At 41.9% G+C, this 18,330-nt stretch overlaps 1 protein-coding gene across 1 annotated transcript; it reads left to right on the top strand.

Annotated features, from left to right (window-relative positions):
• The first annotated feature begins 11,387 nt into the window (after window positions 1–11,387).
• Window positions 11,388–18,107, top strand: LOC144888597 (uncharacterized). The gene is made up of 5 exons (XM_078767086.1): window positions 11,388–11,429; window positions 12,056–12,180; window positions 14,176–14,241; window positions 14,398–14,529; window positions 17,979–18,107. The coding sequence occupies exons 1-5, from the start codon at window positions 11,426–11,428 to the stop codon at window positions 18,063–18,065; spliced, it is 414 nt and encodes a 137-aa protein (XP_078623212.1). The 5' UTR covers window positions 11,388–11,425; the 3' UTR covers window positions 18,066–18,107.
• The last annotated feature ends 223 nt before the right edge of the window (window positions 18,108–18,330 follow it).

The raw sequence follows: 18,330 nt of genomic DNA on the forward strand, positions 1-18,330 counted from the left end.
GAACCCCATTTTGGGGTTAAACAATCCATGACAGTGTGGCTGCTGTGGCCTCTACATCCAAGTAAATCCAAGTAAGTAAGTGACTAATCAGCTCGTTCTGATATAACTGTGGCGGAGGCTGACATGGTGAGAGGTGTCGAGTTAATCTTTTAATAGCGCATTAAAAGTGTGTTTCCCAATCGGCCTGTAACCGGATTTTGTCGCAGCTCGTCACCATATTGCGGTCATTCTTGTTTTGACCAAGGAAGGGGTGGACAAGTCTACTGAACAGTTCGCCACTTTGGTCCATCAGTCATCGCGAATCTGCTAAGCCTTAATTAATCACTCCAACGAAATGGCTGATAAGGAACGGCTCGCTTGGCAAGCGTTAGCAAGCTGCTTTGCAATGGATTTAATGTAACATCCCAGTTGTTATAAACTTTTGAAAAAAAAAATCTGCTGAGAACGCAGGAGCTTATGTTGAAAGAAATTTGCTGTTCACAAATGAAATTGGCAATAAATGGACTTTCAGGAAATATTTTGGTCTATTATTTACACTAGTGTGACTCGGCATGCTCCGTGCGCCTCACCACACATCGTTTCAGAGGGATAGGCATCTTTGAACATTTCGGTGTCTTTTGGGTCTTCGGGGCCATTTGGTCTTCAGAGTCTTTTGGATCCTCTGGGCCTTTAAGGGTATTTTGGGTCTTTGGGGTGTTTTGGGTCTTCAGGGTCTTTAAGGATCTTTGTAGTCTTCAGGGTGTTTTGGGTCTTTGGGGTCTTTTGGGTCTTCAGGGGTCTTGGTGGTCTTAAGGGTCTTGGGGGTAATTAAAGGGTCATCAAAGGTCTGAGGGGTCTCAGCAGTCTAAACGTAATTAATAGGGTAAATTAAGAGGGTGTTACTTGTATTTTAAGAAAAAGAAGACGTTTGCGTCGCATATAAACAAACATACATAACGACATAACCATATATGTTTGCTCTATTATAATGAATATGATATGATATTGTAACGAATGTGGAAACGTTACAATGTGAACGTTACAAAAGTATGGTAACACCCTGTTAAGTAAATAATGGTCGCAGCCGTCCTCCTAGTTAATTCCATGAAACTTACACGCAGGTCACGATATATCTTTTAAATAGGGTATTTCCTTATTCCATGTAGGCTAAATATGTGTTTCCCACTAGATTGACTTTGCATTGTATCAAACAAAATAAGCGTAGGCCCTTCCAATTTCCCCAAACATCTCCGCTCTCCAAAGTTCCTTTCAAAAGGGGAGTTGTTTTCAATCCCGCAGGCCGCCATTGCCCATGTGCTTTGAGTCGGAGAAGAAAGGCGTGTCTCCACCTCGTCATAAGAGGGAAGGAGTGAACCAGCCCTAACAGCCAATCAGCACCGCGGTGAGCGACCCGGTAGGCGTGCCCTCGGAGCCGGCGGCTTGATTCTGCCCGAGGTGATAAAAGCGACTGTAAGGGACTGCTTTACAAGAGGCCTTGGGAGATGACCCTGGGAGATGAGCAAAGAGGCTGCACCAAGAGGAGCGGTGAGATGCGAAACGCTCCAAGCCAAAGAGGAGAGGTACTCGGCAAGGAAACCAGCTTTGGAGAGACGCGCTGAAAGGAGGGAGACGGCTCCACCCCAAGAAGAGGAGCAGGTGTGCCGAACCAGCGCGTGACGTCTACCGCAGCGGATACACGACGGAGGGTTTCCCGCCAAAACCGCGAGGAATTGCGAGCTGCGGCCTCCCGACTTTGCCTCCCTAGCAAGCAATCCACCTCAAGCCCTACCTGCCTGCATTATCCCCTGTGTAAGTGTGAACGTCCTGTCCTGCTCGTTGTCTTGGGGCTAAGTAAAAATGAATAGTGTAAGTTAACGATTCGCTGTGTTACTGCTTCTTCCATCCATTGCTTGTGTGTGTATAATAAATCTGTTCTTCCTCCGTATTCTTCTTCTTCTTCTTTTTCATTCTCTTTCGGTCGCTTTAGAGGTTTCCCGATTGAATATCTGTGGGGCGATCTGGTCAACGTCGGGTGGAATCGGGTTCTAATCGGGGAGTAACTGTTCGGACGCGGTTAAATACACCACCGCTCGGTCAATATAACATCTAAAGCCGCGTCTGTAACAATTGGTGTCGAGGAGTTGGATTCGGACCTGGGACTAAATTTGTTAGGCCCAAATTTTGGAACACCAATTGTACTATTAGAGTAACAATTGGTGTCGAGGAGGGAGATCGGACCCGAAATCGGACCCGAAGCGCGCTTAACGCGCTCAAAATTACAAGCTGCCGAAATTTATTTTGTTTTATAAAGCAAAACCCGAATTTTGAGATCGCGCCATGGACAATCAAGGCGATCGGATGTCGGTGGGAGAGATAGACAGGGTGGAATCGACCCAGGACCTCGGGGAAATGTAAGTGGGGAAAATGGTGGAGGAGAGTAAAGAAGGTGTGGTTGAGGGAGTATCAGACGCACAAGATGGCGTCCTCGCGCACGTGGGTGTAGCGGCACCAAATTGCGCTGCGGCCGTGGTCGCGGCAGCCGAGCCAGAGATGCCAGAGTACATGCGATTTTTTATGGACCAATTGATGGGAAAAATGGATGCTCATAGTGAGCAAAGGAGGGCTAACAGTGAGCGATTGTTAAACAAAATTGAAGCAACAACGAACGGAATGAGGGCCGATAGAGAGGCAAGGGAGCAGAGGGACAGAGACCGCAAGTTGGGCGAAAGGGTCCCAGGGGTGCACAAGGAAGTAATGCGGGTCGAGAAGCGCCAGTTGAGCGAAGCGGAGGAAAGCACGGGTACAATGACGGGGGTAGAAATCGCGACACGGGGTTTGGAAAAGCCGGCGACCGCTGAGGTAGAGGAGGGTGTTTTATTAAAGCCAGCGGTCGCCGAGGTTAATAAAGAAAAAGCAGTGCTGGGAATTAAAATTGAAGAGATGACGGAGGTAGCCCGGGAATTGCAGGGAGAAATGGATTATGTACAAAGTCCCTGCTCACATCACGATGCTGTGCTTAACCCGAATGGAAGTTTGCAGGTTCGCGTGGAGAAAAGGATCCCCCAGGTGAGTCGTGCTGTTGTGTATTGTGCGGGGAGATTTTGTAAGAGGATGTTTAGCGACAAAAGAATTTTCGCGCGCTTGGGATCGATATGGCACCCGGGCGTTGGTGAAGGGTCCCGTGTGAGTGGAAATGGCACGCGTGTGAGGAAAAAGTGTGCGTCGGCGAGTGGGTGTGTTATAAAGTGTGGGAGTGAAACCGAGTGCGAGCGAGAATGCACGTCGGGGTGTACGGAGTGTGACACGAATAGTGAGTTGGTGATGGCGCAGGTGTGAGAGGGCACATCGGAGCGCGAGTGTGAAACCGAGTGCGAGCGAGAATGCACATCGGGGTGTACGAAGTGTGACATGGAGAGTAAGGTGGTGGTGGAACGTGTGCGAGGAAGCACACCTGAGTTGGTCATGGCGCGGGTGTGGGAGAGCCCATGTGAGCGCGTTAGTGGGTGGATGCAAGAGTGCACGCCCATGGTGAGTGTTACGGAGGACGTAACGGAGGAGAGGTGTGGACCAAAGTGTGCGCGAGAGGTGTGGTGTGTAACAGGGAGAGCGTTGGTGGAATGTACGGACGGCGTTGGAACGCCAGGTTTTGTGAGGGTGAAAGGGGTAGCGTATGCTTGTAAGCATGCAAGTAAAGCACCGATGGTAACCGGGTTAGTGGTTAGAGCGACGGATAGCCGATGCGAGCACCCGAGGACGGGCCTGAAGAAAGGAGGGTGCAGTGTAACGAATGTGGAAACGTTACAATGTGAACGTTACAAAAGTATGGTAACACCCTGTTAAGTAAATAATGGTCGTAGCCGTCCTCCTAGTTAATTCCATGAAACTTACATGCAGGTCACGATATATCTTTTAAATAGGGTATTTCCTTATTCCATGTAGGCTAAATATGTGTTTCCCACTAGATTGACTTTGCATTGTATCAAACAAAATAAGCGTAGGCCCTTCCAATTTCCCCAAACATCTCCGCTCTCCAAAGTTCCTTTCAAAAGGGGAGTTGTTTTCAATCCCGCAGGCCGCCATTGCCCATGTGCTTTGAGTCGGAGAAGAAAGGCGTGTCTCCACCTCGTCATAAGAGGGAAGGAGTGAACCAGCCCTAACAGCCAATCAGCACCGCGGTGAGCGACCCGGTAGGCGTGCCCTCGGAGCCGGCGGCTTGATTCTGCCCGAGGTGATAAAAGCGACTGTAAGGGACTGCTTTACAAGAGGCCTTGGGAGATGACCCTGGGAGATGAGCAAAGAGGCTGCACCAAGAGGAGCGGTGAGATGCGAAACGCTCCAAGCCAAAGAGGAGAGGTACTCGGCAAGGAAACCAGCTTTGGAGAGACGCGCTGAAAGGAGGAATAGGAATAGGGAGGGCAAGAGTGAAGGTGTGTCTGTGTGTGTGTATGTTTGTGTATGTGTGTGCGGTGTGTGTGCGTTCGCATGATAATGTAAAGCGCCATGAGGGTCGTTTACTCTGCTTGATGGGGCTATATAAGACTCCTTTATTATTATTATTATTATTATTATTATTAATATTATTATTATTATTATTGCCGGGCACCGAAGGGGGCTTGGCAATGACGCATGCTGAAAGGGAGTCCTCAGTTTTCACTCTGGTTGTTTGTTTGTTTGATTGTTTGGGTCTTTTCTTGTTTGTCTGGGAAATATCTCAGCCATCCTTTGAGCTAGGAAGCTGAAATTTCGGCACAATAGTGAGCAAGTACTTTGTCAAAAACTGTATTTTTTGTTTTTTGATTAATCAATTAATTGATGAGTTATTTAATTATTAGCAATTAATTAACTACTTATACATTTCCTTTCTCTTCTGGCCATTATCTCAGGCACCTTTTGAGTTAGGAAGCTGATATTTGGACATGCCAATGACCAAGTGATTTGGCTGCAAAGGCTATTTTTAAATTCTTTTTTTATTAATCAATCAATCAATTAATCGATTAATTATTAAGTAATTATTCGATTAATGACTAATTTTTTTTTTTTTTAAAGTTACAGATTCTGATGAAATGGTGGTGGTTTATGTGTTATATTAGCGAATTGATTAATTATTTCATTTTTTTATGATTATTATTTATTTATTTTCATTATTAATTATTTATTTATTTTCTTTCTCATCTGGGCAATATCACAGGCACCTTTTGAGCTCGGAAGCTCATATTTGGACATGATAGTGACCAAGTGATGTGGCTGCAAAGGATATTTTTGATTTATTGATTAATCACTGAATCGATTCATTATTCATTGATTAATCAATTAATTTTTTTTATTTATTATTAATTCCTTATTTGACCCAAACTCCTTTGGTGAGGGTAATAAATAATTCAAAATTCGGTGTTAGTAGTGGAGATTGGAAAATGTATAAATAATATTTGAAGATGGTATGTCGGTAGTGGTGATGGTAAAAATTGTACTAACAATTCAAGGTGGTTTGTTCGGAGTGAAGATGGTAGTTTTATATAAATAAATAATTCAAGGCTGTGTGTTGGTCTTGGATAATCCTACTCATTTTGGCACAGCGGGGGCTTGGACACAGCTCACCTTAACCATTAAGCCATAACCAAGCCTTGTTGATGATATTGGAGATGGTGAAGTGTATAAAAATAGACAAATTATTTAAAGCTGTGTGTTGGTAGTGGACATGGCAAAGTAAATTAAAATAAATAAATAATTCAAAGTGGTATGTAATTCGTGGAGATGGGAAAATGCACAAAAAATATATATAATTCAAGGTATTTTTACTTCGATTTTTTTCAAACTATTTACATATTTATTTTGTGGGAAGAGTTTTAAGCCACCGAGTGGCAAAACCACATAGTCTATAGGCTTATGTAACATTTCCAGGTTTGTCGTTTTTGGTGTAGATTCTTGGCACTCATGTCTAAACACATCTAGAAACTTCACTGATTAAGAAAAAAAAGGGTGCCAGTTTTCCCATTAACATTTAGGGCCCCCATTTTGAATTTCAAAATGGCCGCCACTGAAACTCAATTTCTTAAAAAATGTTTGCCAATTGCAATTAACTCTACTATTCATTCAAATGTCATACAATATTTATTCCATTTTATCTAAACTCATATATAGGGGTCAACAATTCATTGGAAACAAAATGACAGCACAAGAAATACTCTAAATTAGCAAAAATCAAAGATGGCCACCAAATTTTAAGACTTTTTTTTTTACGTAAAATGCCATAACTTTTGAACCAATGGACATAGGAAGATGTTTTTGGTGTCTAACCATATGTTTTGGCATATGAGGATTCCAATAATAACAACATATTTATGATTCGAACACTCTTCGCCAGTCCTCCAAAACATTTAATAGAAATAATGTAGAACATGTAATCCAATATAAATTTATTTGGGCGGTTGAAAAACTTGAAGATGGATAATTTTTTTTTAAAGGTACAACATGTATGAATCAGGAGTGTCAACGTTACGGATTAAATGTTCCTAATTGTCATTGTTTCAATCATCTTCTAGATCTTCGCCAATCATTGGTGGTGTGATGTTCGTACATATGTTGCCTTCCCCACCACATTTGCAAAGTTCGGTACAGACCACATTGTTTCCTCTGCATGAGCATCTTCTCGAATACTTTGATTTCTCACAGTTACACCTGACGAGCTGCAACACTGAGAGCGGAGCTGTTGCAACCTGAGAAAGAACCGTCAGTAGCTTTTTGTCTAGGTTTCGCCACCCCAAGGTCAGAGGGTCAAGACAAGTTGGGTTCAATACCATATCCTGGCGCCAGATATTAGCCTGCACATGGGCACGGCGTATCTATCTATAATTCCAGTAATCTCTGTGTGAATGTCTGTGTGTCTGTGTGTTTGTTTGTCTGTGACCGCTGTTTCTCGACAACTACCGGTCCGATATACTTGAAACTTGCCAGGTATATTGCTGGGGACCCGAGGATGTGCCTTTTCAAGGTTTCATATTAATCGGACAAGTAGTTACCGAGCTATGGCGATTTCTTTACCAAACTCCGCAAGCCGTTCGCTTTGGACCAAACCATTTCATGTAAATAGAGGGGGGGGGGGGGGATTGTCACCGTACTCGCAAGCCGTTCGCTTTGGACCAAACCATTTCATGTAAATAGAGGGGGGGGATTGTCACCGTACTCGCAAGCCGTTCGCTTTGGACCAAACCATTTCATGTAAATGGAGGGGGGGGGGGGATTGTCACCGTACTCGCAAGCCGTTCGCTTTGGCTTTGCGAATGGACCAAACCATTTCATGTAAATAGAGGGGGGGGGGATATAATTTTAGATATATATATAGTACGGGCACGCGGGCCGCACCAAGGAACGGGCACCCACGTACGGGCACGTCCTAGTCTATCTATAATTCCAGTAATCTCTGTGTGTCTGTGTGTCTGTGTGTTTGTTTGTCTGTGACCGCTGTTTCTCGACAACCACGGGTCCGATATACTTGAAACTTGCCAGGTATATTGCTGGGGACCCGAGGATGTGCCTTTTCAAGGTTTCATATTAATCGGAGAAGTAGTTACCGAGCTATGTCCAAAAAACGATTCAACCAATCAGAGAGCAGCGAGCTATCACGTGTGCCGAACGTGGCGAACAGACTCTGCCTCGGACGGCACATTTGAGAGCGTATTCATTTATTTCACGTTGGCAAACTATGTTGGCGCTATGTTGGCATTAAACTATGTTTTAAAACTAATTAAAACTAATTTGCGATTCATCGTAACTGCGATATGCGACCTTCCGGACAGTCAAATGAGGACGTCACTTCCGGACTTACGGATAGTCATAGTGACGACGTACTGATGCTGAACGTGGCGAGCAGACGCTGTAAGGTACGATCGATTGTAGTACACGTTTATAATAACTCTGCCGATACAGGCCCGATTAACTGCAGCGCCATCCGAGCTGCGGCGTCGGGACGATACATTCATTGTACGGTCACATCACGCACTTACGGGCACGCCCATGGGCCCATGGGCACGCCCATGCATGCATGGGCGAAGACATTTTTTTTTTTTTTTTGGCAAGGAACGGGCACCCACGTACGGGCACGTCCTAGTCTATCTATAATTCCAGTAATCTCTGTGTGTCTGTGTGTCTGTGTGTTTGTTTGTCTGTGACCGCTGTTTCTCGACAACCACGGGTCCGATATACTTGAAACTTGCCAGGTATATTGCTGGGGACCCGAGGATGTGCCTTTTCAAGGTTTCATATTAATCGGAGAAGTAGTTACCGAGCTATGTCCAAAAAACGATTCAACCAATCAGAGAGCAGCGAGCTATCACGTGTGCCGAACGTGGCGAACAGACTCTGCCTCGGACGGCACATTTGAGAGCGTATTCATTTATTTCACGTTGGCAAACTATGTTGGCGCTATGTTGGTGTTAAACTATGTTTTAAAACTAATTAAAACTAATTTGCGATTCATCGTAACTGCGATATGCGACCTTCCGGACAGTCAAATGAGGACGTCACTTCCGGACTTACGGATAGTCATAGTGACGACGTACTGATGCTGAACGTGGCGAGCAGACGCTGTAAGGTACGATCGATTGTAGTACACGTTTATAATAACTCTGCCGATACAGGCCCGATTAACTGCAGCGCCATCCGAGCTGCGGCGTCGGGACGATACATTCATTGTACGGTCACATCACGCACTTACGGGCACGCCCATGGGCCCATGGGCACGCCCATGCATGCATGGGCGAAGACATTTTTTTTTTTTTTTTGGGCAAGGAACGGGCACCCACGTACGGGCACGTCCTAGTATGTTCAATCCATGCTCCCTGAGTCGGTGGCAGTTTGTCAACTGCTTCTTCATCTTTCAGTTGCTTGAACAAAAACCTTCTGAGCATCTTTGCTTGTCCAATGTCGACTCCACGTGGACAGAAAAGAGAGCAAAGAAACTCTTCACAGCCACATATAACTTCTGCGGACGGTTCATCTCCTTCGCCAAGACCAGCTAGTGTTATCAGAATTGCGGGGCTTGCCATCAGGAAAGTTGCAAAGCATCCCTTCTTTCCCTTTCTATGGATATGTCCTGTAGTATCACAGCCTGTGAGAGCATGCCAGTTGATCAAAGCTGCTGATTTCTCCGGGCCAAGGTTGTGATATATAGGCTGCAGGAAGACTTTGCGTCGTCTTTCGCTTGTGCCCATGATTAGCGCAGAATGGTTGCCAAGTAGTGGTTGCCAATACTCGGGGTTTTGGTATTGAGCTCTATTGTTTATACAGTTCACCAATGGTTGATATGAAATCCAATTCTGGTTGGCGCAGATGCTCCAGCTGATGAACACCTTTAATCTTCGTGAACTTGTCTCCTTGACAAAACAAGCAGAGTCGAAAGTTGATGGAAGATTCAGTTGCACACTTCTTCCGTGGTGGCTCTTCACTGGACGCCATGGTTAACCTGGAATAAAAAGCATAAGTTAGAATAACAAGTTGCCATAAATCTCAATGCTATTCACCAAATGAAAAAACAAGTTTGCTTAATGAAAGACCAAACAAGTAAAGATACATTCAAAGTACACCGCCCCATGCCAAATAATTAAATGCACTACAGCGCGGCATTGCCGAGGTGCCTCTAGCGCCCGGCAACACCGCGGTGCAGCTCACAGAGAGTGCATTGGGAGGGAGAGGTGTACAATAATTGATTGATTAATTGCATAATTAAAATCAATAAAAGATTATCGTAAAATATATTCTTAATCAATTATTGGCTAATAGCATAACTAAACCACTCGTGCTTCATCCAAAGATGTATCTTTTACAAATTTAATTAAATAAGTCATTAATAAAAATTAAATAATTAATTGATTAATCAATAATTAATTAATCGATTAAATGATAAATCAATAAATCAAAAATATCCTTTATAGCCACATCACCTGATCACTGTCATGTCCAAATCTTAGCTTCCTAGCTCAAAAGGTGCCTGAGATATTGCCCAGATGAGAAAGAAAATAAATAAATGATTAATAATGAAAATAAATAAATAATAATCATAAAAAAATTAAATTGTTAATCAATTGGCTAATGGAATACATAAACCACCAACATTTCATCCGAATATGTAACTTTAAAAATATAATTAATTAAGTCATTCATCGAATAATTAAATAATTAATCGATGCATTAATTAATCAATAAATCAAAAATAGCCTTTACAGCCAAATCACTTGGTCATTGTCATGTCCGGATATCAGCTTCCTAGCTCAAAAGGTGCCTCAGATATTGCCCAGATGAGAAATAAAATAAATAAATAATTAATAATGAAAATAAATAAATAATAATCGTAAAAAAATTAAATAGTTAATCAATTGCCTAATAGAACACATAAACCACCACCATTTCATCAGAATCTGTAACTTAAAAAAAAAAATTAAGTCATTAATTGAATAATCAATCGATTAATTGATTCATTGATTAATCAATAAATGAAAAATTGCCTTTGCAGCCAAATCAGTTGGTCATTGGCATGTCCAAATATCAGCTTCCAAACTCAAAAGGTGCCTGAGATAATGCCTAGAAGAGAAAGGAAATGTATAAGTACTTAATTAATCGCTAACAATTAAATAACTCATTAATTAATTGATAAATCAAAAACAAAAAGTACCTGTTTTTGACAAAGTACTTTCTCACTATTGTGCCGAAATTTCAGCTTCCCAGCTCAAAGGATGGCTGAGATCGCCCGGACAAACAAACAAACAAGAAAGCAAGAAAACAAACAACCAGAGTGAAAACCGAGTACTCCCTTTCAGCGTGCGTCATTGCCGGGCCCCCTTCGGTGCCCGGCAATGACGTTATGCAGCGTCTGGAGATGCCATAGGAAAGGAGCGGTGTACAATTTGTAAAACGAATAAAATGCCACACACATTTCAAATACATGTTTAAAATAATGTTGAATACCGAAAAATCATACAGATGGGCTAAAAAAGGGCGGCCATATTGAAATTCACAATGGAGGCCCTAAATGTTAATGGCAAAACTGGCACCCATTTTTTTCTTTATCAGTGATGTTTCTAAATGTGTTTAAACATGAATGCCAAGAATCTACCCAAAATTTTGCTTTTTTCACATAAGCCCACAGACTAATAAGTCTATTGTCAGTCAGTCCAGACAAAGAACATAATATTTTCCACTGGTCCTAATATGGAATGCCACATCGCATTTTCAAATGAAATGTCCCTAATCAACTTTTTCCAAGCGAAGATGTGATTTTAAAATAAAGAAGTTTTTATTTTCCGATTACCAAGAACTGCTTGGCTATGCGAAAGGGAATGTATAAAAGTCTCTCCTTGTGGTCTTAGAAGGGTCATTCACTTGTCCTCGCTGTGCTCAGTGCGAAGGTTCGAGTTCAATCGACGTTTCTCTGCAGAGACAACACAGTTCGATAAGAATGCGTGAGTCGTTCAATGCGGATTCTTTTGCTTCGTTCGTAATTTAAGCGAACGTGAATTTAATTTAACATTAATTAAGGCAGTAGTTGAATAACTAGTTTGAGCACAATGTACCATTTTGTTACTCATGCTTTTCACTCACTTTTTGCCTTACGGTAAAAGTTTTGAACAAATATGCAACACAGATCCAAGGTGGGAGGGAGAGAGCAAATGCAACAACGGTGATTCCTTAATCTTTGCGAAGTTTGTTCAAAGGAAAAACGTAAAACGATCGATGTAAAATTTCACAAACTGTTTTTGGTGAAAGTTATACAATGTAAAAGTTCAATACGACATTGATTTGAGTGGCAGGACATTTGGAGTTCAAGGATTTCTGCACAGGTCATTCGGTGCCCGGCATGTTTTTTGCCTTTTTTTTTTTTTTTGTTTTTTGCCCATGCCCGGCATGCAAGCATGTTTTTTGGGAATCGTCGGTATCGATAGATTTGGACTTGCAGTCGGTGAAAGGTGTTATAATATTTAGTTATAAAATCGATGTAATCATGCCTAAATATATATATATATGTATATGTCATTGACGATGCCCTTCTCCACCTTACCCTAACTACCCCTCCCATTTTTGCCGACAGGTTCCTGGATTCTCTTTCCCGTTATCCTTGCTCTGGCACTTAACGTCGTCAAGGCAGTAAAACGAGAGGAAACGCAAGGTCCAATCCTCAGTGAGATCCGTGATGATATTGCAAACCTGTTGACGGTAAAGCAGTCACTCTTCATTTATTTGGCAAAGTTACATCATTCCTGTGGAGCACAGCTCCGAATGTAATGACAAAGAAACCTTAAAAACAATCATAGAACACGTTACCCCATGCAGTGTTCAGGTTTATACTTCAATATATAATAATGATTTTAAAGAGCTTTAAAAACATCCGGAAGTTCTTCCCTACTCTTCTTTCTTCTTCTTCTTTCTTCTTCTTTTCTTCTTTCCTGGAAGTCCTTGGTGTCCTTGTGTTTATACTTCTCTAACCCCCCCCCCCTTCCCCTTCCCACGCCGGCTCCCCCCAAGCCCTCTCCCTCCCACACATTCCCGATGTCCCTGCTCTCAAATGTTGTGTTTATGTGCTTCCCCTTCTCTCCCCATCTTGTCTACCTCTCCCCTTTTTATATACTTTGTTTGTTTGTCTGTTTGATTTGTTTGTGTGATAAATGTTAGCTCTTTCATGAGCCTCGATTCTGTATACAAAAAACAAAACAAAAAAGTTTAGTGCGTTTGAAGCAGTCTTATGCATCACTCTTATTATACACCACCTTATTTAACATGTCCAAGTATTGCAAAACTGGAGGTTCTTGGAAGTATTTAGAAGGCGATTTATGTCGTACAGTGTTCAAGTATATAATTCAATGGGGAATAAAATAAGGATTGTAAAAGTCGTATAAATAAATAAATTCTGGGTTTTACCAACGTTCCGCAGTGTTTATCCAATATGTTACATTATCTATTCGTGCCTGTTGTTTGTGCCCTTTGTCCTGAAAAATTACATTTCCTGTTTGGAATGATTTTCGTTTTATGTTTGACTGCCAGGTAGGCTGACAGACTAAAAAATGATCCCACTCCTCTCTGAATCAAAACCATCCGTCCACAACTTTTTGAGATATCCTGCTATGTATCGTTTTTGGCCCTATCTCCCAATGGTGAAGAATCACTGAAAAGATTCTCGTAGCCGGATCCGGATCGAGATCTTCAGCAAAATCTAATCATTTCGTACTTGTCACATACGCTACATCTCCACCAAATTTGGTCCGAATCCGTCCACAACCTTTTGAGATATCATGTTCACAAACAAACGGACAGACAAACAGACAGACAGGGGTAAAAACATAACCTCCATCCACCTTTGGCGGTGGAGGTTAATACAACATTCAATTTAAAGAAGTTTTTCCTTGATAATAAACTGACGATCATAAACTAATAAGATGCAAGGATGGACGGACGGACGGACAGACAGACATGACCCAATTGCTTAACCTCACTTTTTGCTTCTCTTGTGCGGGGTAAAAACACAAGATCGCACCAAATAAAAAAAAATTCACCCAAACCACAAAGTATTCCAAACATATCCAAGGCTCATGCATGGTACTGTCACTTCATACAGATAAGATGTTTTAACCCTCAAAGCTAACCATACCCGTGCACCTTTTGAACACATTCATTGTTTATTTCTCTCAAAATTTGTTCCAAATAGTTTACAGAATTCAATAAATTGGAGATTTTTGAAAGTAAGTATTTAAAATAGAAGTTGTGGAAAATTTACAGATAAAATCTTAACACACTTAAAAGTATTGGGATTGCTCCTTTGGTTAACCATTTATGTACTGACTTGAACCCGCCAGCCTCGCCACCCCCTCCCCTCCTGTGCATATGTAATATATAGATGACTCATTCGTACGTCTGCCATTTAACTGTCGAGTCTGGCTGGCTGCGATCCACCATGGGCCACACTACACTATAAACTGCTCTTCTGGCAATGGTGCCAGCTGGAGGTGCTGCATCTTGAATTACACGATTCTTCGGTTGGAGACAAAAAGCCGGCTGTCCCAATTACTTTGAACCCTAATATGCACATTAATCATTTCATAAAAAATAATTAAATTATTGATTAATCAATTAATTAATAATTGTATAACATGCACATTTTATGAAATATTGACATGCACAGTGTCGCGAGTATTCAAACAATACTTACTTTTTCAGAACCATGCACGTCACCTGAACTCGCACTACTGGGTTGAGAGGAAAAGATTTCGCAGCGCTTGTGAGGTAACAAAATATAGTTTATCAATAAACTAAATTATTTAAAATTTAAAATATAAATTGCTTTCATAAATGGATGCCATTATGTGATCACATTTGCATTGTATTGTTGAGGATATGACGTCACGTCCATTGTTTCTGTCTTTTCCTGCTTCACACAAGGAAAGTGTAACCGAGTGTCTCAAGGAGTTCATCAACATACTCAGGAGACCTCCAAAAACCAATGTGGTCATTGACGCATTCGAAAACCTGAAAAGAAAGGCCAATCATTTTTTGGGGGCATCCAAGAACCCGGTAGGTACCTCGCTTTCAGGTAGATGGGCATAGCTGCCTCCAATTACCAAAATATACCTGATCAATGCAAGTTGAATTACATTATTTACCTCCTTCGCTCGATCGGAGGTGTGTAATCGTGTCGAGGTTGCACACTTACTTTTGAGCCGTCTAATCTGGGTTTGGTTTCCATATAAACTATAAACTGTCACGTATGTGCAACGCCCCTCATACGATAAGCGGCCAACCAGGTGTCCCACATTCGTTGATTGGCACTAAAGATCACATGGTGTCTTTCACAAAGAGTCGGCAAGTTATCGCCGGCACTCTGAACAAATGGCAAATTCCTGCCCGTAATCGCCTTTGGTGGAACGTCAGGCATGCCCAGCCATTTCGTGAAAGACTTGGGCGAACCCCACAAGAAGGTTGGAGAAATGCGGCCATTAAGGGAGAATAGGAGTAGTAATAATAGCAACAGTGTTGGTAGTAGTAGTAGTAGTAGTAGTAGTAGTAGTAGTAGTAGTAGTAGTAGTTGTTGTAGTGGTGATTCGTGTGCAGGCTGTGACTGCTGGTTGCATCATTTTCTGGGGGTGCGGCTGTGCCACTGATGCAATGCCCCCATTGCCAATCAGCTGGTACTCATTTTGCCCACCTCGGAAGGATGACAGGCTGAGTCAACCCACCTGGTGTTAATTCAACAGCAGGACAAGGCCTCGAACTCAGGACTCGAAGAGCTCAAGCCAGCAACTTAACCGTGAACCAAACACCAGGTGGTAGTAGTAGTAGTAGTAGTAGTAGTAGTAGTAGCAGTAGTAGTAGTAGTAGTAATGGTATTTTTTTCAGGGATGACAAATGTCACTGTAATTTACCAAAGGTAGCAGTTGTACTTCTAGTAGTAGTAATGTAGTGTTAGTTATAGTAGTAGTAGTTATCGTTGTAGTAGTAGGAGCAGTAGTAGTAGTATTTTTTTCAGGGATGACCAATGTCATTGTAATTTACCAAAGGTAGTAGTAGTTGTCGCTCTAGTAGCAGTAGTTATATTAGTAGTAGTAATGGTTCTTGTAGTAATAGTGCTGGTTGTGGTAGTAGTAGTTCTAGTAGTAAGTGTTAGTTGTAATAGTAGCAGCAGCAGCAGTAGTAGTATTTTTTCGGGGACAACCAGTCATTGTAATTTACCAACTGTAATAGTAGTAGTAGTTCTACTAGTAGTCATGTAGTATTAGTAGTAGTAGTTGTTCTGTTAGTAGTAGTAGTAGTATTTCTTTTCAGGGGCGACAAATGTCATTGTAATTTACCAAAGGCGGTAGTAGTTGTAGTAGTAGTTCTAGTAGCAGTAATGTAGTATTAGTTATAGTAGTGGTAGAGGTAGTTATAGCAGTAGCATAAGCAGTACAGCAGCACCTCCTAGCAACAAATAAAACTTCAACGTAACTATATTTGCTGAGGGTGTGAATGATGTTTTGATCTTGTGAATGAATACTTAGTGAACGAGTCAAAGTGCCACCATCACCGTTTAATGAGCCTGTCATGGTGACTGTTTTGATCGAGCTTCAATGTGAGTGAACTCACCAGGATGGTGACTCTCAACTCGTTAAAGATTCAACGAACATGGCTTTTGCTTTAATTCTCATTGGAGTGCAACACATGGCAGATGCCAAGTCAAAGCTATGTTACCGATTCCATTGTTGGCCAGGTGTCGAACCCACAATTAGCCGTAAAACAGGTGTCAGCCCGGCTGGGGTCCGTCCGTCCGTCCGTCCGTTCGTCTGCCAGGAGACTCGATAATGACTTTCCACGTGCCATTTTTAACATGTGTTTGGGGGCTGTGTTATTATGAGGAACCTGCATCCTTGTTAAAATCCGGTTGGCATGGTCTGCATTTCAGCTGGAACATCGCCACGATGGTAACTTTAATTAAAATTGGCTTAACTTGGGCAAGGGTTGAAATCTCAAGATTGTTGAAGGAGATGATCATTTCACGTAAACAAAGCTGCTTTGGCAATGAGATGAAAGGTGGATGGAGGCAATGAATGAGCAGCTGAGGCAATGATGTAACGAACGGTGAATTAGCATTTCGTGCTTGCTCTGTACACAATCGCAAAACATAAGTTGGCGTCTTCACGTCTCTTTCTGAACCTCTGGCTCACGATGTGCCATGTGGGGACCTCAGGTTCAAATCCCATATACAATACTCGTATGGTCTTTGTCTAGGACTCCGAGAGTCCAACTGTCCTTGTAATTCATTCAAAGGCATGCTACTGTCTACTCATCTTTGTCCTGCTATCTTTATTTACTTATGATGCTGGTGTCAATTCTTCTTTGTCTTGTTATGATGCTGGTGCCAATTCTTCTTTGTCTTGTTATGATGCTGGTGCCAATTCTTCTTTGTCTTGTTATGATGCTGGTGCCAATTCTTCTTTGTCTTGTTATGATGCTGGTGTCAATTCTTCTTTGTCTTGTTATGATGCTGGTGCCAATTCTTCTTTGTCTTGTTATGATGCTGGTGCCAATTCTTCTTTGTCTTGTTATGATGCTGGTGCCAATTCTTCTTTCTCCTACATGTAATTTCTGCACAAGCTCCACCATGAGCCCATGATCAATGTCAAAGAAAAATACATCTATGTCTATGGGATGGGCACAAACTGCTCTGGCGTTTCTCCTTGTCCGGCAAGGCCAAGTTGGATTTTCTTTGTTCTTCATAAACCAATGCTCCCGATAATTATATGCAAGGGTACAACAAAGAACAGAGATTATGATTTTATACAAGGCAGTTTTTATCCTCAGATTGCCTATTTTACATCCTTCCTTTCTTGAAGATGATTATTGCAAATTCTGAGTTTTCATTTTCAATATTTTCAACTATGGAGTCTGAAACGGGAGCTTACGGATCGGGTGTTGTCCGTCCTTCCGTCCGTGTGTGCGTGCATCCATCCGCAACTATGTCTCAGACATGTATGTACCGATTATGTTGATACTTGGCACACAGCTAAATGAATGATGCCTTACATATGCACCTCATTTTTTCTCGAGATCAGATCCAAGATGGCCGAATGGTGGCCATTTTGTTAGTTAAACATGTCCACAACCATTTCTGGACATGCATGGACCGATTTTGTTCAAACTTGGCACAAATACAATACACGAGAGTGTACTTATGCAGAATATTTTGTTTTGGAATCCGACCAAATATGGCCGCCTGGCGGCCTTTGACCCGTACAGCAAGATTACTAAAACCTCGGGGTATGACATTTTATGTCTATTTCTCCTTGTTTTCATGAGGTCCCACCCCCTTTCTTGAATCCTTCCTTTCTTGAAAATTATTATTGTAAGTTCTGAATTTTAATTTACAACTAAATAACTTTTTCTTCAATGATGTCCCTCCCCCATTAACGTGATCCAAAAAATGTTGAATTGCTCATTGTAGCTGATGAACACCTTTATTTTTCTCACATGGCATGCTCTGTTAACAGACCAGGAAACACTTCCAGGAGGAAATGTGGTCCTTAAAGAAGATTCTGGATGAATTGAAACGACATCAAAATATTCAGCAGTCGTGAGATCAAACTTACAATAAAAGTCGATGTCACAAAGAAGCAGAATGACGTCATCTCATAAACGCTTGGATCCACTTACATAAAACTGATAAAGCAATGTTGGAACTGTCTCAATGCTAATAATAATCATCATGTCGTGACGAAGAATTCCGTTTCTAGCAAATTCCAAACTGCTGTTGCGTTGATATTTACATTAAAATGATTTTTCCTTGGAAAAGACTAATTGTTCACCACAATGATGGAAAAAGGGGTGGGGAAGTAGAGGGAG

This window comes from Myxine glutinosa, chromosome 13 (genome assembly GCF_964187855.1).
Source record: "Myxine glutinosa chromosome 13, kmMyxGlut1.1, whole genome shotgun sequence".
In the NCBI taxonomy this organism is placed as follows: Eukaryota; Metazoa; Chordata; class Myxini; order Myxiniformes; family Myxinidae; genus Myxine; species Myxine glutinosa.